We start from the raw sequence: 26,045 nt of genomic DNA, 5'->3' as shown, positions 1-26,045 counted from the left end.
AATAATAGTAATAATAATAATAACAATAATAAATAGCATTGTTATTATTATTATTATTATGTGCTTATAACATAATTACAACTAACAAAAAAGTTGTGTAAAAATGTAGTTCATCTATGAGCAAAACTTTTAAAATTCCTGCAAATCCTAGTCAAGAAGGGGGTGGACTACATTCTGCACAACACCAGACTGTCTCAATAATTTCACCCTCCCCTCCAGCATCTGAAGAGAACCTCCAAACCCACCAGAGCTGCCCGTCCTACAGCATCCCCAGCTTCACAGAAAACTCCTGTGGCCCGGTAAAGCAAACTGTGCACAACAGTGCAGTGCAGCTCCACTTGGTCACTCTAAGGATTATTCATGAAAAACAGCAAACAGCACAGGCTATTAGGGACAGCTTGACTCAAACTGGTAGAAATCTTTGTGGCTGTGGACTTCAGGGGGACTACCATCGAAACCCAACACTTGCCAGTGTGCAGCAGCACTTCAGCATGCAGGTGATAACGTGCGCATTGTTTACGCTCGTCACCCTCCCTATCAGCACTGCATCTGAGGCTGACTCCTGCCCTGCCGTCTGCGAGTGCTCCGAGTGGAAGACTCTCACTATCTCCTGCTTTGACATTGATATTCTCCCCAGGTTCCCAGCGAGCACGGAGACGCTGTAAGTAGGCGTTCAAAACGCGTCTGTGAAAGTAATCCTGCTGTTTTTATTTTTTTCTTCTTCCAAGCACTGTGAATGTAAAGTGTTCCTAACCCCGAGGAAAAATCATTATAATAGCATGAATATTCCAAAGTGCACCCAGGGGATCCTGAGACTGTCTGTGTTGCTAAGTAGTTATTCTTTCATTTTTAAGGTATCATTTTTGTCTGTTATAGCATTACTGTGATCTGCAGTTGTCTGTGTCACTTGTATTTGACTATTTGTTATTGTAAAGCCTTAAAACACATGAAAAAGAACACTGATATTTTCATTTTTCATGGAGATGCATTTAACAATTACAAGATTCATAGTGAAATAATATGACTCCAGTTTAGTAGGTTTTATTTAAAACAACTCAGTTAAGCCACCTTTATAACCTGAAACTATACAAATAATATAAACAGAAAGTCTCAAAACACGAGTGAAAACCTCTCTTGGTTTTATATTAAAATTTCATGCTAATCAGTTTTAATGTAATATTTGTTTTTTACACTCTGTCTTAAAATAATCACATCTGCACTGGAATATTTGGAAATCACCTTTATGGCTGGATCTCTATTTGCTGACTAGGCTATATGTATACCACATCGAGTGTGCCTTTGTCCATAGTTTCTTTTATTTTGCTCTGGTAAATCAGCTGTATGACTTTTCGAGATAGGAAGAAGAAAGAAATAATCTTGACACCAATGTCTGAGGAAGGTTTGAGCTACCAAAGTACTGACAGCTTTCAGGTTAGGGTCCTGTATGTGAGACCACTGCATGGCACAAATGTACTGCAGACAACAGAGATGCTCTTTGGTGATGGGAACTGTTTCAACAATCAATAACAGGCTCATATTTCCTCACATAAATTTTTTCACTTTCTGCTTTGACCTTTAAAATGTGCTTCTGTGTGTATCTTGTATTAATTTACAGTGCTAAACCGCCACTGATGATGGCATCATCAATGACACGAATACTGCTAAAAGCCAACATTCACTCACTTGTTTTCATTTTGCAAAGACAGTGTTTCCTCTAACATCACTGCCAGCTCAGGCTGCAACTAATCATCATTTTCATTATCAATTTTCTGCACACTGCTTTTTCTAAAGCTTGTATTGTCTGTGAAATGGGAAATAAAAGTGCAGTTTACTCCTAATATTTTCTCAGAGACCAGTGTGACATCTTTAAATATCTTGCTCTGTCTGGGAAAGTCCTAGTTTAGGAGGGAAATGAAGCAAAGCAAAGTTACACTAAAAGCTTTATAGTTTGTTGCAATCATGTGCTGACTGTAAAAAGTTAAATAAATAAATAAATAAATAAATAAATAAACTAAAAGTACAATAGTCATCTTGTTATCTGAGACCCCAATAAAATCTGTCCTGGGAGCCAATGATGTAATTCGTAAGGATCACCTCTGAAAAATGTAGCAGGGCTTTTACATTTCCCAAACTGCTTAAGTAGAGGGTGAAAATTATGCAATAGAGAGCGACCTGTTTGCTGTGGCCTTGACTGATGGAAACACATGCCCCTCAGATGGACTCCATCGCAGATGTGGAAACACTGGAAACATCAGAAAGGGTATTTCCACTGAAATCAGCAAACAGTAACGTTTAATTGTACACGATGTACAGGAACATAACCAAGTGGGCATTTTTTAAAATAAAATAATATGCCAGAGACATCAACGGAGAAACATGGTGCTCAAAGAATCTTTGAGATAATTCTGCAACAGCAAAGTGGCAACAGCTTTTTATGACCTTATTTTGGGGTAAAGACAGAATAACCTTTTAGCAGTTTTAATAAGATTTGACAAGTGATTCTATCCAGGTAGCAACTCTGACCTGGTAAAAACTGAAAGAAAACATTAGTTTAATTAAAAACTTAAAAAAAACTACCTCATTTGTAGAAGGACTTGCGCTGTACTTCAACAGTTACTATACCTAATACTTAATAATGACTTAATTTACTTTACTGTGCTATAGGTTATTACTTTGAATGCTTACTATGATTGTCATTTTTGAAGTTTTTCCACACTTTGGTCTCACAGGTCAGTTGGCTTCAACAACACTGATGTACTCTCTTTGTCTACCACACGTGTTGGGGCAAGCAAATTATTATAATGTGTCCACTATCATCATATACAAATCTTTTTCTTCTTTCTTCACCCCAGTACTCACTATATAAATATAATTCTTATCTCTTGCAGTTTCATGCTAATTCTAGCATCTATTGTCAGTATGGAAATGTTAGCATTTAGGGTAAAGCAGCCTGGTGTAAACACACCTTCTCAGAGTTCTTATCATTTCATGATGGACTTGAAAAATCCACATTTTTGAGTAAGCTATGATATAAAAGGTGATATTTACACCTTATAATTTGGTTATTGATTTGATATTTTAAACTGTTCCTCTTCCAACTATCCCTGATGTAGTGTTCCCTAAAGCCCAGGAGAAGGCTCTGCGCTATGCCGTGATAATCCCCATTCCTCACTTCCAGTTACTAGAGCGTCCGTCCATCTCAAAATTCCAAATACTTTGCATTGCCTTCATCAGCACCCATCACATAAAATTACCTCCCCGTCACTGCTTCAATTCATATGTCCACGTGAATCGATGTCCTCAATGTTCTTCACATTCCTGTTCAGTTTGCCCAGCCTAGCACTGCCAGCGCTCCTGATAAAAATATCTGCCAAATAAGCCCAAAATACACCGGGTATTGAGCGGGATGTTCCAGCAGATGAGGTGTGATAAAGTTAGATTTTCCTATAGCCTAGACAAACACAGAGGAACAAATCCCCCAGTGCCCTCGTCAGGCCAATACGGTCCACTTTTTGCGACTCCAACTACATCCAGCGCTGCGTTTATTTTGGCCTTTCGCCTCATGGCTGCTGCCAGAGATGTCTTTCACCATTTGGTTTTCCTTAGAAACTGTCGTGATAGAAATTCAGGAGTTAGACCAATACCGTTTGCTACATATGTTGCCATTATAACAATGTTATAATAAGGGATGCTACTTATTAAAAATGTGTATTCATTTTAGGGTCAAAACTCAGTTCAAAGCACTCACATTACATGATTTTGAACTGGGAAATTGAAAGTTAAGAATTAAATATTCCTATATGCTTTTTGAAGCATAAAAGAGCTTAATGCCAGGAAATGTAGCTTAAAAGCAGAGGCCAAAATAGAGCTTTTGTACGGTTTATACAACTAAACCATATCATTATTCATATTATTAATATTTTACAGTCTTACGTTATAATTAATGAACCTTTGAACTGCTGGTTTGCAGACCTTCATTTTACTGGACAGAGTTAAGCTGGAGTCGCTGGGGTATTAATTTAGCCATACAATCTGTTCATCTCTGCCAGAAAGCAATCGAGTGTGTTACTTACTCTTCTCAAGCTTTCCTTTGAGACATTTGTGAAGCTGTGAGCTATGACCTTTTATAAAATGTCCCATTGTGGGTAAAAGCCTTGAAGCTTTCTGTGCTAATTTAGCCATTAGCATAAGAGTTTGGTTAAAGATAGTTTTATGCGGGACAACGTGTAGAAGTTCCCACAAAACGAAATGGGACTGCAAAGCAGCCGTCTGAGTGTGTGTGTATGCGAGAGTGCACATGTGGATACTTGGAGTTTAGAGTCCTTTGTGTGTGGAGGTTACTCCGTGTGCCACCGGGACTCTGAGAGGTGGAAAGGAAAAGCACAGGCGTGCTGAGAAGCCTGCCTAGCGTGACACCCGCCTGCGTCTGGACGTTGCATTCAAATACAATATTTACCTTTTACAGCACATTTTGCAAACACCCCAAGAGTTACATTTGCGAATAATTAAGAGGGAAAAACACTTCAATGGAAACGCAGCAGTTCCAGTTCTTCAGAAACCTCCGATTTTTTTATTTTTGAGTTTAAACATGTGACAAGTCAACGTCTAATAAAACAGCCCCTCACAGTGAAATCCTAATGCCGTTTGCTGAATGGTAACAGATGAGCACCCTGATTAATGCAAGAGGAGAAAAAACAGGATGTTGAACGTGATGAGATGCGATTAATGGAAACACTGACAATTTACCAGCCATTCATTTCTACCAATGGGTCATGCAGTGGAAATTGTTAGTGGTGCATTAATTTCTGCACGTGTTTATGAGAAAACAAATCACTTTTTTAACAGCGCTTCTATCCTTGTCTATTGCAAGACATGACTGAACAAGTAAATGTCAGAAAGCAAGTGTGCAGTGGACACTCTTGCGTTTTTATAGAACTTTTATTTTTTTAAATGATTCCATCTGGAGAAAGGTTTGTAGCACAATATGTAACAGAGCCTCTCTACCAGCCACCGCACAAAATTAAAGAGAGCTCATAGTAAACACAGCTATGTTGTCAATCGGGCGCTGACACCACTGTGAATTATGTGGCCTCTCCCCACTTCAAAGTCAATTCCCAGCCTGTTTGTTTTTTAGGTTTTCTATCCAAAATGACAAATTGGGGTAGTTATTCTCTCCTTAAGCCCTTCAAGATGGCCTCATCGGTCTTCTCCCTGTACTCCTGAGGGAAAATGCATTCTGGTTGGAGTGTGGCGGTGAAACTGCGTGGTTCTGAGCGGGGTGTTTGGTGTCAGGGTCTGCTCTGTGTCGCTGTGTTTGTTTGAGTTTGTCAGAGCGCGTGCAGAGTGCCGTGCGCCCGTGTTTGCAGACTGACAACCCCGCTCCACGTGCGAGCGTGATGTGGACTCATCGGCCAAATCTCAGCCTCTGAATTAGTCTTTTGTTCCCCTGATGAACCAAAGGTGCGTGAAGATGGCGGCTTTGGCTGAGTCATGTTCTTTTCCCCAAATGCTTGCGTACACTGTTGCTAGTTGAATCAGGATGTGGTGGAACAAACTCTAAATGTGCATCCCATGAGCCTGGAATATAACATGACAGCAACACATGTGGATACCATCTTAATCCATTTCCTCTATTATTATGTTATGATTCCTAAGTCCACCGCAATAAAGTCTCCAGCAAGGAAAGAAATAACACTTTTTATTTGCAAGGTCATGTGTCCTTAAAGAAAAGGTTGAACATTTTAGGTGATGCCCTGGTGTAAAGATTTAACGATTATTATCACTCATTTATTTCCTATGAAGTAGCCAATTAGTTGATTTATGTCAAAAAGGCTAAACTGCACTTTTTAATAACACATTTCATTTACTAGCACATGTCAACACATTTCTTGTTTCGCAAAAAATGACAACACCCTATCTAGTAATGTGCATGTTTTTATATATATATATATATATATATATATATATATATTGTTGTTCGATGTTCCGCCCATGTCGTAGTTTTGTTTAAGCCCCAGTCACATAAGGCTAGCGAGCAGTGGGCGACCCCCTGACAATCACTTTGCCGTTTAAATTTTTTGGCGTTTACTGATTGCTGAAGGTTGCAAAGAGTTTGTCTTGCCAGGTGGTCTCAACTGGTCTCTAGGTAGTCACCAACTGGTTCCTTAAAATATTTTTTGTATACTTTCTCAATAAATCTAGCCTGCTTGATGAGGTACATGGTGACAGGATGACACGTCCCCTCTGAAGAGTCTTAAAAAGATATGTGCCGCCCGCAGATGGAAAAAAGTCTTCCTGTTGAACTACATAAGCGTCGAAGTCGTTCTGAGTCTACCAAAAATGCAGGACAACCAACATCCATACCAGCACATAGCTTTCGTGTGATGAATTGATGGTTCCATGGTGTAATGGTTAGCACTCCGGACTTTGAATCTAGCAATCTGAGTTCCAGTCTCAGTGGGACCTGCTTTGTCTGACTGTGTATGTGATGGATTTGAGTTCAGTCTGGGTAAATTGTTGTAGGGGGGCATCCATGCATTGACGTTTAAGTAGAACCATGCAAGATGTTTCGCCATGAATGTTTAAAGATACTTCTTTAATAGGCTAATCATCTTCTGGTTAAAGCCTAAAGTTTATGAAGCAAAAAAAAAGAGAGAGAAAAATTCCCATAATCCCATTCTGAAATTATTTCTTATTTTGAAATATTTTCTTTTAGTGTTTTAAATTTCATTTAAAAGATTCTCTCTTTTACAAAATTAAAAATATATATTTTTCCATTATTTTCCCCATAACATAAAAATTGTTTAACCGCTATTCTTCCACGTGAATCACATACCTTACCAGCTTTTTTTAGTTCTCAGTCTTGGTCTTTTATTTCCTAAGAACTTTCCACCTGTTTTCTTCTCCTTCATGACAACTTACCCATTAAATCTCCTGAACTCTAATGTCTCGCACACTACACTTTCTGAAGCATCATAAACACACCCAGACATTGTTTGATTTGGTTGCCAGCTTACATTCATGTCCTTGTTTTCCTTTCTGTTCCTTCAGGGGGGATCTGTTTCCCCATTATCTTCAGAGAAAGCTTTCATCTTTTTCTTTTTTTTCCAGAGACCCGCTAGTATTTGGACTTTATTTGTGATATTGCTTTATTTCCCTCATTGCCTGTACTGTTTGTTTCCTTCTTTCTTTCAACTGAAATGTGAATATGTAAATAAACTGCTATTTTGGGAAATGCACTCCTGACTTTGCTGCTGACAGAAGATGGGATGGAGGGAATAGAAAGGGATAGCAGATGAGCATCTCTTTTGTGTATAGTTAGCTGCTAGCTAGCTAAGTGTCAATACTGGAAAAAATAGAGAAAAACTTCTCTGACTTTTACCACAGGTAACAAAACCACCTTTAAATCACTTGTCCATTATATCTTCTATCATTTGTTTAGTCTGTAAAAAGAACTGAAGTGTAAAAATAACCACTAAACCAGGCTTTTTCCTTACATCTCTAATCTTTATGCTAAGCTAATTTGAGCTAACTTAGCTTAGCAAAGTGACGTGCTAGCTCTGGCTACTTACTGTAATGCCATTAAATGTAATCTAATCATACAATTACAAAAGAAATTACAAGTAAAATTGGAATTAAACTTTTTTTTGTGACAAATTAAATATTCATCATTATGGTTTTTTTGTTTGTTTGTTGTTAAACAGGTGGCTTTTTGAGACCCGTCTATCATCTGTTCCAGCGGATGCCTTCGCCAACGTGGTCAACATCTCAAGAATGTGAGTGCAGGTTATTCCCCTCACACCCAGCCACCCCTTTCCCTTTTGTCTCTCACCCAAGCAGACGATATGCTCTCTGTTTAGTGTCACCGCTGGCTTCTAATCAGTGCTGGAAGAGCTAATGCGTTCCTGCAATAGGAATGTTTCTCCTTCAACCACAGCAGGGCTTGGACATGGCCTAGGTATTCCAGCAGAGACTTTTGGGTGTAGAGGTGGAGTTTTTGTGCTGAGGTAAAATATACACTTGAGCCTTGATCCTCAGCTGCTGAGTTCCACATCTGCGTCCAAGTCATGCATAAAGAGAGACGGATGTGTGGAGGAGAGGTTTTCTATAAGCCTGAACCACACAAAAGTGCACACGGCCAGCATTTCGACTGACTCTGAACGGGCAGACTTCAGGACAGAAAATCAATAAAATGTCAATTATATTTTCAGATACACAGAGGTGTGTTTTATCAAGTAATTCATAATAACTGTAAAAAAGTAGGTGATTATTTTCAGAGCATGCAGCCGAGTGACTGATGACTAAGTAATGTATATGGGAGGTGCATGCCTGTAAAATTACCCACGACTTTGGAGGCTTTACACAAGGTGGACTTATAAATTCAGGAAAGACTTTCAGGCTTTAGGATGATTTTTAGAGCCACAAACTCATTTGTGAAAACATGTCTTATGTTTCCCCCCTCCTAACACGACCACAGTACCTTCATTCTTTAAAGTCATGTGCTACAAAGAAGTCGTTATGTTTATATTACACAGACAATTTGTCCGATACCTTTGTTTATTTCTCGTAGATATATATCTGTGGACACGACGCTGCAGAGGCTGGAGAAGCACTCGTTTTACAGCCTGAGGAAAATTACCCACATGTGAGTAACTAAAGGAAAAGGGCACACTCTTTATTGATCTTTATTGATCAAGCTGTTCCATTTGCTCTCTCTCGGGAGAAAAAACTGCTTAATTTTTAACCTTGCCAGCAGCAAATGAAAGCCGGGAAAGACAGAAGCTTATTTCTCCCTTTCACACTGCTCGCCACTTTTTTGCCACTTCATGAGGCTAAAGAAATAACCCTGTTGTGGGAATACTAAATGCAGATTAGATAAACAATTCAATTCAATGAAATAACTCATTATCTTGGATGTATTTGGTGAGCTACTACTGAGTTTGCTCTAATAAGATGTTAGAGCAGAGAGGCTAAACAGCAGCCAGTGTTTGGCTTCTCTGCTCTTTTTCTTCATGCTCCAGCTCTCGTTGAAGCAGCTCAGGGGAAAAAGTCTAGCAAGGTGCACTCTATTCTCAATTATGGGATAGAGATTTATGGCTGAGTGTCTTGCGTGGACCACACACTTTCCAGCAGAACACCTCCCAGCACTTCATATATTACTGCAAGACTTCCTGCTCATGTGAATGATTTGTTCCAAGGTATAGCATCCTGTAACACAGGAGCTTGTGCACATGCCCATTTGTTTCCACTCTTAAAAAACGCGGGCGTGTGCAGTTGTTTGAGACGGAAATAATGATTAACAGCTAGAAAAGTTAATTTGACATGATTTGGATGTCTTTTCTATCCGAGTTCTCCCATTCTTTCCTTATTAGCTGTTGAAATCCAGATATCAAAACACAGACAGAAGTAATAATTCAAGCTGCTAGCTGAGGGTTGTATGTGTGTTCTGGGGGTGTATTTTGGATCTCTGGGGCCTATTTGCCGCTGATTGGTGCGGTGTAGTGCCATCCATAAGATAATAGCATCTCTCTCAGGTTTCCTTCAGGGTCAGACACAAATTAATGCTCTGCTTCCTGTTGGCTGCTTGAGGCCGACAGCAGCTGTGGATCAAGGACTTGCCATTGGAGCTAAGAATTCAGAGGGGGTTGGATAAAGTTTCACTTGTGCCACCATAACATGAAATTACCAGTGCGATGAATACTTGGTTTTTTAAGGAGGTAAAAATGTTGAAATCTCTCAACGCTACACTCAAACTATACGGCTCATATGTAAACTTTCACGCTGCTTCAGTCTGGATATGACTTTTTTATGAAAGTGTAAACTCTTGTTTGGCACAAAGAAAACACAGGTCTTTACCACATAAAGGCTAAAGCTGTGCTAATCAGTGTTTTTATTTGAACTATGGTCTGAACTCACTGAACCGGAATTCTTTAGCTCACTGCTCTGGCTCATCGTGTGCCTCATGTACAGCTACAGAACTGTGCAAAAGTCCCGATCCATCCTTCGTTCCTTTATGTTTTGGTTCCAAAGAGCAGGACTTTGTTGTAATTTTTAATAGTGTCTTGAGCAATACTTCTTCAAGCTTTCTTTCAGTGCCTTTCTTTGGACATTGGCTGCTTTTTAAATAATTTTCAGTCCAGTCCTTGTACCTATGAAATCATTCAAGCATAACAAAGGCACCTAACTTAAGGGATAAACCAGTGCTGTGTCTACACATAACAGACTTAGCAAGGAAGTCTAAGGAGCTTGGAAAGAAAAGCGTCCTGACTTCTTTCAGTTGCTTGAAGACGTTTCACCTCTCATCGAAGAAGCTCTACATTGGAGAAACCAAACAGCCACTTCATAAGCGCATGGCACAACACGGAAGAGCCACCTCCACGGGTCAAGACTTGACTGTCCATCTGCATCTAAAGGTCAAAGGTCACTCTTTCGAGGATGCCAATGTTCACATTTTGGACAGAGAAGACAGATGGGTTGAAAGACGAGTGAAAGAAGCATCTATGTCCACTGTGAGCGACCATCTTTGAACAGAGGCGGGGCTTACGACACCAACTGTCTGCCATCTATAATCCAGTTTTGAGATCCTTCCCAGACGCCTTAACGCCCACTCACATCCTGGGCCCTGATAGGGTGGGGCCAGGGTTTCACAATGAGCTCACCCGAAACCCTGGCTGATTGTGACCTACACCCTTTTCCACACCTTGGCTCATGTGATTAGGTAGAGGATCATTAGGGCGTCCTTTGTCCCTCTGGGACTCTCCACTTTTTGACCCTATAACTGAAGAAGCTTCTCGGATGAGAGGTGAAACGTCTTCAAGCAATTTAAAGAAGTCCAGACAGTCTTTCCAAGCTCCATAGGCTACGATGACCTGCATGACTGAGAACCTTCACAGACACTCAGCAAGGAAGTGATTTTAAATTATATCTTTGTTACTAGCAGCCTGTCAGAAAAATGTTTCATTTGTTCTCGTTTCTTTAGCTGAATCTATAAAAAATGTCTGATAGGCATAAAATAGTATGTTTCCACCAACAAGGGAATATCCAATGAAAACATGGCACATCCTGGCATAGTGTATCTTCAAAAATGTAAGGAACTGGGGCAAATGGAGTACAAAGAAAGTGGCAGGCCTAAAATGCTTTTACAGCTGATGAACAGTATCTGAAAGAAAAACAGCAAAGACCTGACCCAGGACCTGAGAGATACATGTGGCCCTTCAGCTGTTGGAGAATCTACTGTTCGCCAAAGCCTCATTAGAAATAATCTCAGTGGAAGGGTGGCTGTCGAGAAGAAGGAGGGGAAACATGGAGAAAATGAGGCGCTATGCCAAATTACACAAGAACTAGACTGAAAATCAAAGAATTCCTCTCCTGACTTGAAATTGTCAAGTACTGACTGTCTGCAACCATCTGTGAACACGGTGGAGGCTCCGTCATGGTTCAGGGCTGCATTTCAGCCTGTGTGGATCCTCACAGGTGTCATCTCCATGACAGTTATCCCAAACACACTGCCAAAGCAGCCAAAGCCTACCTAAATATAACAACACACAATGGAAGACTATCAGTCGTGGACAAAGTCTGAGCCTCAATATTATTTAAGCAGTGAGGGATCATTTTGATTTTGCCTTAGATCGATACTATTTTTATATTTACATTTGCACATGTAAATAAATCACTACACCTATTTCCCATTTTCCTAGCAAAATATAAAGAAAGGAGGTGTGGCAGTACAGCATAAGTATAATCAGATCTGTACCATGATTGAGTATTTTTGATCCCCGAAGTCTGGCTTGTTCGACTAGTGTATGAACTGCATGCCATGACTGAGCACAGTTTAAAGGGTGGGCTAGTGTGCAGTATGTATCCTTTAGTCTGGGGTTAAGAAAAGACAGGGGAAGAGCAGCGTGGGGAATTCTGGGAACCAAAAAACAGAATACAAGTGAATAAAAAACAACATTTTGTCAGTGTATTGCAGGTTAACTGAGAAATTACGGTGATAATTTGTAAATGTATTATTTATACTTTGTGCTGGTGCCCCCAAGTGGCCAAAAAAAATCAATGTGTTTGTCTGTGACCAGAATAACACTTCTTTCTCTTCTCTTGGCTTAAAATGTCATTTTCTCCGTGTGTCCTTTATTTCTATGTACAGGGCCGAGCTGTTTCCTCTCTGTCATGATTGTGCCGTTTACCTTGGCTACGTAAACCCAGTTCTAGTTTTTACTTAGGCTCGATGCAACAGCGCAAATTGCACGGTTGATGGCTGAACAAAGAAAAGAGGACCACCCACAGAAACACAAACTTGATCGACCAGTCATCCAAGTAAAAAGAAATCAAATCCCCGACCGTGCTGTTTGGTGCATATTTTGGAGTTCAAAGGATAATAAGAAAGACTCGTCAGCTTACCTGGTTTCCTCGCCCCACTGAAGTGCTGCCACTCATCAGTTTAGGAGCCAACTTAACAGACTATGGAAAAGTTGTATTTGTTTATTTAACTGCCTCCGATATTTGTAGAGTTTCTACACAACAGCACTGGGAAGATGAACCTCATCAATGAGGTTTGCCAGGCGTGTGAAGAAAGGCCAGGATACACGTTCCAGATCACCTCATGGCCTCAGACAGCAGTGAGAAGAGTTCAGTGCAGCACAGGGCGCTCCAGAGTAAACACACTAATGAAACACTAATTGGACTTTACTTCCGATCCTGGCTGTCTGCACCAAGTTTCCCTTCTCTTGCTCACTGCGTCCACCTTGCTCTGTTCCCTCAGCAGGTCTGAAGACTGTAAAGCGCGTGTGTTTCTGAATCATCATGGCGTCGACACACCTTCGTTTTCTACCTATGCTCTGCATTCGTTTGGATTCAAAGGTGGCAGCAGCTGACACCTCTCCGTGTTTGCTCTTTCAGTGAGATTCGGAACGCCAAAAGTCTGACCTACATTGACCCAGAAGCCTTTAAACATCTCCCAGAGCTCAAGTACCTGTAAGTACTTTTAGAACAGGTCTTTAAAAACGTCAACATTAGAGTGAAGTCAAAACATGAGGAGGGGGTTATTTAAGACATTTTTCCTTTCAGGAGGCCAACGTTCAGCAGTTTGACATGATGTCTTTATAGCTTCTGTTAAAAAGCCCATTGCCTCTACTTGGCTATTAAAAGCTTATATTTTAAGGACTGTTTATATTAAACGATACAGTCTGTCTTTTCTTTCCTCTCACTTTATGATGCATTTATAATGAATTCAGCAGAGAGTCAATAATGAGAGTAGCATGCATTGCACTTTTAAAGTGGACATATAATGGTTTTCTTTATTTTCTGTCATACATAGTGGACTAGTGAAAGCTCACATGGCCCAAATGTTCAAATAATGAGGTTTGCACCTGTCACAGTAATCCCTGCGAGGTCAGGGTGCTCTAAACACTGTTTCACAGGGTTGTTTTCTGCTCTTGGCGCTGACATCAGTGAGAGTGGATATCTAAAATATGATCACACAGCCCTGTTTGTATTAAAATCACAGATAGTATAAAAGATGGACACAGCTACTGTGACAATTGGTTTCTGAAGTCACGTGTTTCCACCATCAGCATTTTCATTGCATTAAGCGGGAACGTCTGACTGTGAAACTGCACGCTCATTGGCTAATTACTTGTGATGGACAACTCATGCACCAATAAGCGTGTGGCTTCATACCTCAGATAATCTTATATTTTGAATGACTGAAATTTACAAAACAAACTTAACTTTTTATCAGTGTTAAAAAAATGTATCCAGTAAGTGTCAGAATAACAACGTTAGATCCACTTCAAAGATAAGGTGACTAATGCCGGCCAACAGCAGCTAACAGTGGAAAGGTTCCCAATATCCTCAACATCCTGTCATCAAAGTGAGTCACTCATCGTTTCGTATCCTTTCACAAAGTTTTGCAGCCTCCTCCTGAGCAAACAAACATATCGACAGCCGAGGTAAACAGTGGATATCTAGTGGTGAGATTTTACACACTGTAACTTTAAAACATTTCCACATTGGCATCGTTTTTCTGACCCGGAAGCTACATCAGCTAAAATGAGCCGTTTCAGACAGAGAGTAAAATAAATGGTTTCACCAAAGCACAGAAATCTAGTATCAAGGATGCAAAAACACTATTAGAGCCCAGGAAGTGGATAACGAGCATATAGGTCCCCTTTAAAGGTGACGTCTGTGATCAATTACTGATGAATGTAACCTTCTCTGTGCCATTCAGGGGGATTTTCAATACTGGCCTCACTTTCTTCCCTGATTTGAGCAACATCCACTCTAACGACATGAACTTCATCCTGTAAGTTGCTTCTTAAAACTCCTACTTTGAACATCAACACAACTGATTAAAATGGTAAATGGTAAATGGCCTGCATTTGTATAGCGCTTTTCTAGTCCCTAAGGACCCCAAAGCGCTTCACACTACATTCAGTCATTCACACACTGGTGATGGCAGCTACATTGTAGCCACAGCCGCCCTGGGGCGCACTGACAGAGGCGAGGCTGCCGGACACTGGCGCCACTGGGCCCTCTGACCACCACCAGTAGGCAAACATTACTATAATATGGTAAATCAATAAGACTTAGAGGGATACTTGGCCATTATCATCTCCTCTCTTTGCTACATTGTTGACAGAATAATGTAGTGTTTTTATTCTGAAAGGTTAGCATCTCATGGTTCGTGGTTATCGTTTGTGTGTGAAAGCAGACAGAATGAAAAGACTGATAATGCTCCTTTGTATTTCACAAAACAAGGCTGGGCAAGTCATTTGGAACACAACCCAGCGGGAATAATGAATAAATCCAGCGTGGCCACGATTTTGTGAAATTCTACCACTTTTCTTTGGATTTTTTTTTTTTTGTAAGTTATTGACATACAAAATTTGCCAAGTCCTGTGTGTGTGTGTGTTCGTATCTTATCTGCCTCCCTGGTGTTGTTTAAAATGAGCTCCATCCACAGTCTCATCTCTCTTTGTCCTCACCCACTCAGTCAGCTCCTTTATTTCCTAAATCTAATTTTCCTACCCAGCTGTAACACTTGCGAAACAATCATCAACACCACATTTCTCCCCGTGCCACTTTCCAGTGAAAGGCATTTATTTACAACACCACTTCATTTCCTGCCCGTTCTCCGTCTTCCTTTGCAGGGAAATTGTTGATCAGCCCTACATCACCGAGATCCCAGCCAACGCGTTCTGTGGCATCACCAGCGAAGTGCTGACAGTGTGAGCTATATGAACCGCACTCACGGGCGGACCACACGCAGATGCACATATATGCTTTGTATTAAAAAAGCTCAATCGCACACCTGATGCAAATCCATATTAATATGTTACGCTTGCATGTAGCCTATAGCAGAAAAACTGTAACATTGGTTTCATCCAAGCAAAAACCTTAAAATAGCCACCAGAGGAAACAAGGGCCGTCCAAAATGACCTCACTTTAAAAACATGTCCTCACCTCGACCTCACTCGAGCTGACAAAGATAGCAAAAACAAGCACAATCACAAACCGCCCACTGACGGGCAATCACATGCATGCGGTTGGATTTGGGAATGAGGGAAGTGAGGTAAACGTTGGGTTTAAGAACCGCTAAATTGCACGGACAGACAAGTCTCACCATAAAAAGTGAAACAAGTAGGCCCCACTCATCTGTCACTGGTGCAGAGGAGGGATGAAGGATCAACATGTGGAAAGTATTTTCATTCACCAGCTTGGTTATTAAAGCGAAGGAGACAAGTCCTGATGAGGCCTTCTCCTTCTTTCTCGATGTTACTATTTCTTCCTTTGTTCCAGGATGCTGTATGGAAACGGCTTCAGATCCGTACGACATCATGCCTTCAACGGGACAAAGTTAGATCAAGTGTAAGTATTTCTGGTGACTGAACACCACACTGAATTAAACTGGTGTGATTGGTTATAGAGCTGGGAATTTTGGGAAATGTGCTTTTTAAATAAATATGAAGCTACAGCCAACGCAGTAAAGAACGGAAAGAAAGAAACAGCTTGTCTGCCAGGTTTTAAATGTAAACTGTCCCATTTAAACTATAAAAGCTGAAGAGAAACAACAACAGGTGCTGTTTCATTTGTTTCCTTCTGTTTCAGCCTTTAGGCCAAATTCAAGATAATCGGCTGCTGGCTTGAGCTTCACTGGCACCTGTTTGGGGAGAGTGTCGTTTTTGCTCCTACGTATTCTAGTTTTTACTAGTTTTAAGGAGGATACACTCGCTGCATGTGTGTGATAGTAACTGCTCAAAAAGTCAGGGTTGGTCCTGTGAGACAGATGCTCCTCAGGGCATCTCTCTTAGTGCAGTATTTCATTTTTAACCTTTCCACGTGAAATGCACATTTCAAAATAAAAGAAAATACAGCCTCTGTCTCATCTCGATATTGCGATCTCTTCTGCTTGCACTGAAGGCACTTTTGCAAATGACACCTTCAATTTCATTGCTTAGCAACAAGCTCCACCAGCAGCAGTATCCATCTCCTTATCAGACACAACTCATCTGAACCTGTGAGGCTGATTTCCAGGTGCCTCCACACTGTTGTTTTTTTTAAACTCCTTCCAAGAACTGTTTAGCTGAAGCAGCTCTCACATTAGTTTCTCTTGCTAGTTTTTGTTTTTCATCAGGTGGCTTTATGTGGTTTTCACCACACAAAGTGATCAGTTTAAACTCTTTGAAAAAGTCTATCCTGGGTGCTGGTTTATCTCGCTGGGATGAGCAGGCGACCATGTGCCGCATGTCTTCCTCTCTCTCCCTCTGCCAAAAGGCCAAAAGATTGTTATCCTTCTCACTCTTAGTCAGGGCCTTTTATGTGCACTGATATAGTAAACTGGAGTTGTATTTATTAATATCTGTGCTGCTACAGTAATAATGTTCACACCACAGTGCCATGTGTCATGGTGAGACACGCACAACATGACTGAATGTTAGCGTCTCACAGGAAACAGAGACAATGACTGAAACAGTTGCATCAACATGTCCATCTGAGATAATATCCTGAAAAAAAGATGTTTTGTTGAATGTGCACTTTTCTTAAGGTTAGCCATCATCGGCTTTCTAAGTGAACCCCTCATTAAACGAGAAGAACAATTTAACAAGAAAAAAACCTTTAAAGAGAGCGGGCTTCTTCCCTGGACCCTGTTGTCCTGGCTGGTGTCCTTCCTGGGCTTTGGGTCTATTCGCTGTGCCTTGGCTCCTGTGGTGCTGTGGGCTCCTCTTCCTGGCTGTCCGGGATAAACTGTCTGGGTCTCAGTGGGGCTTCCTGCATGTTTCGGGCTCGTCCACTGCAGCTTGGTGTTCCCTGTATGTTTTGGTCCTCTGGGGTGTCTGGTGGCCTTATTCGGAGTGGGGACGTCCTCACAGCATGGAGCACCATAATGCATGCTGTTGTTTTCTCTTGGTTCTCTGTTCTTGCTCGAGGGTTTTGGTTTCTGGATTTTATTGGTTTTCTTTGAAGGTAGATGGTTTTTGGGTGGGATGTTGGTGAGGACTTTGCACACGTGTTCACAAGAGGGGAAAAGGCCTTAAGATGTATCTGAAGAATACAAGGTGACGGATGTCTCAACCTGTAGCTGGTGGCGCATGTGACATCATCCTGCATCATCATGTGACATCATCATCTGTTTCACCTGTCAGCACTTTACTGAAGCCCAAAGAAAGAAAAACAAAGAAACAAAGGGATGTGGGTTTGGACCTTAGATAATAATAATGGATTGGATTTATATAGCGCTTTTCAGGAGCCCTCAAAGCGCTTTACAATACCACTATTCATTCACTCTCACATTCATATACTGGTGGAGGCAGCTACAGTTGTAGCCACAGCTGCGAGGCTGTCATATCACGCCATCGGCCCCTCTGGCCATCACCAGTAGGCGGTAGGGTGAAGTGTCCTGCCCAAGGACACAACGACAGAGACTGTCCGAGCCGGGGCTCGAACCGGCAACCTTCCGATTACAAGACGAACACCCAACTCTTGGGCCACGATCTCCCCATGTGATGGTTAAAGGGATAAAAGGGCTAGGAATTCATTAATGCTGACAGATAACCAAACACCCCTAACTCTGTGTTAGACCTCTGTGTTTACACAGAGTTAACAGGCACTGGAAACACTAGAACGCCACCAGCCATCCAACCCACTACAAAGGTTGTAGTGTGTGTGTGTTAGGCAAACAAACAACAGTGATTACTTAAATTATTACTAAAATATTGAGAAGCTAAAGAAACCTTCTTAACTCTGACCAACAAAGCAAAAAAACTTTTCCCATCACTTTCAGACGCTATCACACTGACTAATCAAAACAATGATTTAAGAGCTTTTTTAAAAGTCTTTTTTATCGTATCTGGGTAACTATCTGTCACTGGGGCCCTGAAACAGTTTATTGGCCCTCTATTTCCCCACAAATTAGATTATGCAGCATTTTGCCTGAGTTAAACACTTTCTGACATCTGGGATGTCTATTTCCTTACCCAACATTGCACTACAGAAGGATCATAGTTGGGCCTTCTCATATGCACTCAAAAAGTCCAGCTCTTGATTAGCAAGGAGGAGCTCTCACAGGGAAATGTGTTTCCAAATGTGTCTATCATGAAGTCTGCATTAAGAGTGGCCTTCTCCCAAATACTCAGTGACACGAGTCCTCAGGCTTGTAGAAATCTATTTCATGCTCCCGCAATAACCTCATAAATCACCGAGCAGAGAAAAGGTAACAATATCGCCTTTTGCCTCCTTGTCGCAACATGTTTTCTGCTTTTCACCTCTGGTCCAGAATCCTGCATAGTCAGGATATGAGATATTAATGATATTAATCTAAGACCCCTCTCCTCTTTTACAACACCTACACTCAAGTCCAGGTCCTTATAACAGCCCAATTAAGCCATTGGTCGGTAACTAGTGAGTCTTACCACACGGGTGTTTGTGTTGGCGCCTGATCTGCGCTGAGGGGAGAACTGATCCCAGCACAGCCTGACCAAGACAAACACATCCCTCACATGTCTATTATCCTTATTAGATTTAAGGGATTCAGGGAGATGTGCACGAGGGTGAGAAGTAGGTACCGTCAAACCGTATACTTACGAATTTGAATCAACAATGCAAGTGAGACGTTTTCTGTGATGTTTTGACCCTAAAGACAAGAGAAATATGACCCCGCCCCTCACCTTTGTCAGTCTGACTTCAACGTGCAGGTTTTCTTTGTCTCGAAAAAGTGTAATTTTGTGCTTTCCTGTCCAGCGACCTTCACAGGAATAAGTATTTAACCGAGATGGATGACAGATGTTTTGCGGGAACCATCAGCGGCCCCATTCTCCTGTGAGTACTTGAAAATTTGAGCCACTCTCATCAACTCCTTGTACTTCTACACACTTATATTATGTTATTTTTTTTTATTATTGCATATTATTTTATTGCATATTGATAACATAGACTGTATATAAAAGATGGACATGACGTCAGCCATTTATTTCTGGTCTCCAGATGATCTCCATGATCAATATTTATATTTTTGCTGTTGTCATGTTGTTTTGTCGAAGCCAAAAGTGAGAATATTTATAAAGGAGGGAGTGTAAATATCACAAACACAGTCAAGAAATTTACTTCAATTATTCAAATTAGCAAAGGCAAAACAAAAAAAGCACAATCAGCTACAGCAGCCCTATTTTTAAAGCAGCCTCACCTCTACTTTTAAGCCTTACATCACTCCCACCCCTGCAGTTGTTGCTAAAGCGGAAATGAGGTGTTTACAATACTCCCAGAGTTGATTCTGTTCATCTGGACGTGGAGTTCTCAGTGGGAGAAATGTTTCATCACTCATCCAAGTGACTTCAGTCTGAAATCTTTTTGGGATTTCCTTACCTGAATGATTGAGCATGTTTTGACTTCTTCTCTGTTCCTGTGTTAGCGCTGATGTAGAGGTTTTATCTGCCACCTGCAGCATAACGATGAGCATGAATGGAATCAAAGCGACCACGCTGCAGGCTGCAGGCATACTGGGGACTTCAGAGAGCTGTGCATAAACAAATACCTGCAAATCGCAATGAACTAAATCAGTGTTGTCAAGTAGATGGGGCCAAAGTTCCTCTACAGCAATGTGAAAGACTCACAAAGTCATACAGAAAATGGTTACCTTTCATTTTTAAAGGTGATTCTAGCAGCTCCTGAATCGTAGAGTCTACGTAGGTTTTCACACTTTTCTTCTGTTTCTGGATAAATAATGACGTATCCTGATACTGAAACATGTTAACAGACCTCTCTGCACTGAATCATACTGCACTTTCTGTTTTATATGGCTGTACGCAGTGTTGGTCAAGTTACTTGAAAAAAGTAATCAGTAACTAATTACTGATTACTTCCCCAAAAAAGTAATCCCGTTACTTTACTGATTACTTATTTTCAAAAGTAATTATTTACTTAGTTACTTTTTAAAAACAGGATTTACAACCTGAATAGGTGATAAAGTGATAGATCTTTCAGCCCAATTCTACTTTTTCTGCATAATCATCATACAAAATGTAATCAAATGGAAAAGTCTCTTTTTAAAACTTGTTTTATTAGTTTAATCTTTTAACTTTATGCATCAAGCAAAAATTTAATTATCTGCAACATTCTCTGACTGGAAGAAATTAATTTAACATTTAAACCTATTTTCTGCACATTCCAGCACATAAAATAATTTTTTGTGTGTGTGTTTACACTCAGTCTTTCAAATAGATGCAAGTAAAACACAGCAGAAAATAAATAAAGTCAAAGACTAGCGGTCCTGTTGCTCTATTTTCACCTGTAAAGCAGGAAGGGGCAGGCGGAGGTTTACCCTGGTGCAGGTGTGCAGCGGTCAGTGGAAGAATCCGCGAGTTTCTCTGTGAGTTTCCCATTACGTCGTAGCTACTCGGTGCTTGTTTGGAAGTTTAGGGGTTTTTTCGCTGTAAAAAGAAGTTTTCTTCCCACGCACAACGGACACTAATGTTTTTGTCACTTTTTATGGAATCAAACTCAAAGTAAGGTCAGTACTTCCACGCTTTAAACGCTGCACGCTCATACTCTCTCTGCACTCGATATATGATCCATTGTTGATCTGCACACAGCTGTTGTCACGAACGTCGCACTCGCTTACGTCACTGTCATGAGACATTCTCGCAAAAAAAATCACGGTTTTAGTAACGCAGTAACGCAGCGTTCCTACGGGAAAGTAACGGTAATCTAATTACCGTTTTTGCAATAGTAATCCCTTACTTTACTCGTTACAAGTTACGCATTACTGCCCATCATCTGGCTGTAGGTTTTAAAACATGAGAAGACAGAACAGAACAAAGATTAGAAAATACACCCACAGCAAACGTTTTGAGGGATATTTAGCACTGGCCCTGTTTAGCAAGTTACTGACGGTAAGTCCCGTTAGAGTTCAGCAATGTGCTCATTCACAGTGTGGACTAGAGGAGACGTGTCTGTGAAACAGGACAGAGGAAAAATCGTTGCTCCACAGCTGTGCCTTTCACCAGGAAACCTGACACGCATTGTGTGCGAGCATGCGATGGAGAGACTTCCGACGTTTCTCCGATACTGTTTTCTTTTTTGCTGTGACCTCATATATAAGGACATTTGATGCAAACACCTTTAACCGCAGCTATCCGGTTGCTGTTGCTCGGCTCTAGCTGCTAAGTGTCTGCTAAGGTAAACTGGTTTTGTGTGCAGGTATTCTTCCTCTATTCCACTGAGGAACATGTCCTGAGTTAGGTCACCTCCATGAGGTCATGAGCGAAACATCTGGAAATGACAAAATCAGACCAACACTCTCAGGGTCTGCGCTGCTCTTTTGTTATTGTTTCCTTTTCTTAAAACGACGTTTCACAACGAGCCCCACGAGAGAGACCAGAGGACAGAGGAGAGGAGAGCAAACGGGACTAAAAAAAGAACAAATTAACTCTTAGAAAACATCTGATTTAATTAAATGAATCGATGACTTGGAGCAATGTAGGGTTAGGAAACTACAGCAAAGCGGAGCCTGGACTCTGCTTGGCCCGTGGAGGGAGGGGGGGGGGCGTTGCGGCACTGTAGGTTGGAATGTCCTGATACAGGATCACGCAGGATGTTGGTGAAATGGTCAATTCCCTGGACGTCTTCGTCCTGAGGAGGTTGAGCTGGCTTTGGCATGACAGCTGAGTGCGAGAAATACCGCGTGTAATTACTTAAAGATGATGGTCACTCCAGGAAACAGATGCAGGGTGTTGTTTAATCCACCCGTGAGCTCGCTGGTCTCATCATGTCTAGCTTTTTTTTCTGGGTTGCTCAAAGTATGTCTGTTCCAAAGTCTGGACTTGAAAGTCGCCGAGTGTTGTTCTTTCACTTCGTGAGATTAAAATATTGTGCTTGGTATTATTTTAGCATGCTTATGTTATGGGATACAGATTTTTTTACCTGCGTGTTATCAGCTGTATCACGGATGTCGCCTCATTTGCAGCCTCTGAGCTCATAATGTGTTATTTGGTAATTCCATTCTCAAAGTGTTATCCAAGACGCGGCTGCATCACCTCTCGAGTAACCTCATAGCCCCACAGATGTGTGGGATTTTTGTGGGGGAAAACAATGTTTAAATCCCATATTTTCCACAGACTGTGGACTTAATGTAAATTCCAGCAAAGAAAAGCAGCAGCAGAGTGGAAATATAGCAAATATTTGAGATATCGAAGGTACCTTTGAAAACAGAGCCCACCATTGGGCAAGAGCATTTGTTTGGCCTTCTCCCCAACTGTTTCTGAATCGTCTGTGCTGTGTGACTGACTTGCATCCCTCACACTCTCCCATCATGACCAGTCTGCCACTAATAAGCCAAAAATCTAGATCTATGGCGATCCCTTCGATACACCCAAGTGTTAAATCTCCTCTGTAAGCCTCTTTGCAACCCACCTACACCTCAGTTCCTCCTTTTCATGTCATGTCTGTTGTAATCAGTGTCAAATCTTTTGTCTTGCTGCTTATTTCTCCACCTTGTGCATGTGGAAAGCTGAGGAGGTCCGAGAAGATAACGTGCCAACAAATATAAATTACTGCAGATGGAAATAACCATTTTCTTTTGGCCAAAATTGAGGTCTTTTATTCCCCACCTGTCTTTCAGAGACGTGTCCCAAACAGGGATCACCTCCCTGCCAACCACAGGGATGGACTCTGTCCGGGAGCTGAAGGCACGTGATGCCTGGGCCCTCAAGAAACTGCCACCCATCAAGACCTTTAAGCACCTCACCGTCGCCAACCTGACGTACCCGAGCCACTGCTGCGGCTTCAAAAACCTTAAAAAGAAGCGAGGGTGCGTTTCGTCAGTTCTTATTTTTTGTAGCTGATGAAGTGTAGAAGGCAGCATGAAAAATGTAGTCCTTGAATTTCGTGTATTTGGATGATCCGCCACAGCGAGCGGCAGCAGCTGCACTTGCATGATGTAGATGTTGGCAGGGATTGAATCAACTCTCCTGACGTGTTTACCTATAATTCATTACAGTGCTTCCATAATTAGTGTCACTCACTGCTGTTATTGTAGGAATGAGGTCGAGCCAGACTAGTAATGGCTCTCAAAACAGGATTCCCTTTTCCTTCAAGTGGATATAAAGACGACTGCATCATTATTTTATGTGTTTTTCAGCTTTTTGGAGTACATCATCTGCAACCTTACTGCTTTGTACGACCAGCATCAAAAGCGCTCCGTGGGGCCCCTGCGCATGCCGTCCCTCCAGGAGGACAGTGTTGTGGAAACACTCCCGGACCGGGAGCCAAAAGACGGGGGTCACAGAGAGTCCCAGCAAGACTGGAAGAGCGGTGACTTCCACGGCAGCCTGCACTACCACGCCTACTTCGGAGGCCACCCAGATGAGGATGTGGGTTTCGGAGAGACCCTGAAGAACCCCCAGGAGGACAACAGTCAGGAGTTTGAAAGTCGTTACGACTATGTGGTGTGCGAGGAGGGAGAGGAGGTGGCGTGCGCACCGGCGCCGGATGAGTTCAATCCTTGTGAGGACATAATGGGTTTTGGCTTCCTGCGGGTGTCTGTGTGGTTTGTGAGCTTGCTGGCTGTTCTGGGAAACGTGGTGGTGCTCCTGGTGCTCCTCACCAGCCACTACAAGCTCTCCGTCTCCCGGTTCCTCATGTGTCACCTGGCCTTTGCAGATCTGTGCATGGGGATTTACCTGCTGCTCATCGCCTCTGTAGACCTCCACACGCGCGCCGAATACTTCAACCACGCCATAGACTGGCAGACGGGCCCCGGCTGTGGACTTGCTGGGTTTTTCACAGTCTTCGCCAGCGAGCTGTCCGTCTACACCTTGACGGCGATCACTCTGGAGAGGTGGTACGCCATCACCTTTGCCATGCGGCTGGATCGCAAGCTGCACCTGCACCACGCAGCGGCCGTCATGCTAGGCGGCTGGGTCTTCTGCATCCTCCTGGCCTTGCTGCCACTGGTCGGCGTGAGCAGTTACCAGAAGGTCAGCATCTGCCTCCCCATGGACACCGAGTCCGCAGCGGCTCAGATCTACATCATGTCAGTGCTCATCCTCAACATCTTAGCATTTTTCATCATCTGCGCTTGCTACTTCAAGATCTACTGCACGGTGCATAACCCTCACTACCACTCCAGATCCAAGGATACCAACATTGCCAAGCGCATGGCTGTCCTCATCTTCACTGACTTCTTGTGCATGGCGCCAATTTCCTTCTACGCCATATCAGCCGTGCTGGACCGGCCGCTCATCACCGTGTCCAACTCCAAGATCTTATTGGTGCTCTTCTACCCGCTCAATTCCTGTGCCAACCCGTTCCTCTATGCCATCTTCACTAAAGCCTTCAGGGGAGACATATTCATCCTTCTCAGTAAGGTGGGCCTGTGTCAGCAGCGAGCACAGCTGTTCAGAGGCCAGACGGTCTCGTCAAAGGGCAGCAGCGGGACATCTCAGATAAGGAGAGACAAGGATAAAAGTCGCAAAGGAGGGAGCATAGGCCAGGAAGAAGTGCCTATCCACCTGAAAAGGTCCGCAGGACATACCTACCACCAAGCAATCAGCCAACAGAAGAATCCCGAAGAGAGCCAGAGGTTGGACACATGAGGCCGGCTCAAGGCAGTAACATAAGACAGGCTCAGGTGAGAGAGGAGAGACCTTGAAGTGTTCGGATATTTAACAGACAGCTCCAGCATCCTGTATCTGCTTCAGCTTTCAGGCTGAGTTCAGCTGTTTTCACAATTTCGCCTGTGATGATTTTATGGTTCCAGTTGTTGGAGAATATCAAGTGTCGCGGAAACACGAGCCTGACTTCATCTCACTTATAGTCCTTTGCAGACTAGAGATCATTTTAAGGGGAAAGAAATGGCAGGATTAACACTCATTTATGTTTTCAGTATCTTAATTATACTTTGAGGCTGATACCAAATGTGTGGCACAGTCTGGCACTGAGACGGGCAAATATTACTCATTATCTGACGTACTTCAGCTTCCAGTGACGCGAAGCTCTTTCTGAGGAACTCTGTTTATACGTGATCGTGTTCAAGGACAGCCTGCTGGCTCAGTGCCGTTCAGTGGAAACTAAACCCAGTTTGTAAATCCATTTTATTGATACCTCTGTATATACTATAAATATATGATTTAGAACAGAACACATAGCCTATTGCTATTTTTTTGCATTTCTTGTCTAACTACATTTGGTGATTGCAGTAATTTACTGTGATGTTGCAAAGTTTATGTGCATTTATTTGCATATACCAACAACAAACTGATGTATCACTTAATTAGATTTATAAAATATCTGTTTACTTTTGCTCCGTGTGTGATTTACTTTAACTTTACCAAATGTTCGCTCGCTAACTCGTCCAGAAACCCCCTCCAAAAAACTAACATCTCACATCGAACCGTGTGATCCAAAAACAAGACCTATTTGGATTATTGGCAGTTTCTGCAAATCACGCACTGGTATGTTAATCACTAATGCGTAGTGTTAAAGCTGTGTGCCTCCTTTGGAATGTCGTGGTTGTTTTTCCAGCGTTATCGTGGTATTTTTCCATCCCTGTGTGG

The 26,045-nt window shown here is 42.0% G+C and overlaps 1 protein-coding gene across 1 annotated transcript; it reads left to right on the top strand.

Moving 5' to 3' along the window:
* Positions 1-56: 56 nt before the first annotated feature.
* On the top strand, positions 57-25,791 carry tshr (thyroid stimulating hormone receptor). The gene is made up of 10 exons (XM_085132144.1): positions 57-661; positions 7,704-7,775; positions 8,570-8,644; positions 12,898-12,972; positions 14,228-14,302; positions 15,150-15,227; positions 15,799-15,867; positions 19,237-19,314; positions 23,111-23,299; positions 23,630-25,791. The coding sequence occupies exons 1-10, from the start codon at positions 117-119 to the stop codon at positions 25,083-25,085; spliced, it is 2,712 nt and encodes a 903-aa protein (XP_084988270.1). The 5' UTR covers positions 57-116; the 3' UTR covers positions 25,086-25,791.
* Positions 25,792-26,045: the final 254 nt, after the last annotated feature.

This window comes from Neolamprologus multifasciatus, chromosome 15, assembly GCF_963576455.1.
Source record: "Neolamprologus multifasciatus chromosome 15, fNeoMul1.2, whole genome shotgun sequence".
In the NCBI taxonomy this organism is placed as follows: Eukaryota; Metazoa; Chordata; class Actinopteri; order Cichliformes; family Cichlidae; genus Neolamprologus; species Neolamprologus multifasciatus.
This window is presented reverse-complemented; position numbering and strand designations above follow the sequence as displayed.

Coding starts and splice junctions, on each gene's coding strand:
- tshr (XM_085132144.1), top strand. CDS start 117: ATGAGCAAAACTTTTAAAATTCCTGCAAATCCTAGTCAAGAAGGGGGT. Junction 662..7,703: donor CCAGCGAGCACGGAGACGCT/GTAAGTAGGCGT, acceptor GTTGTTAAACAG/GTGGCTTTTTGAGACCCGTC. Junction 7,776..8,569: donor GTGGTCAACATCTCAAGAAT/GTGAGTGCAGGT, acceptor TATTTCTCGTAG/ATATATATCTGTGGACACGA.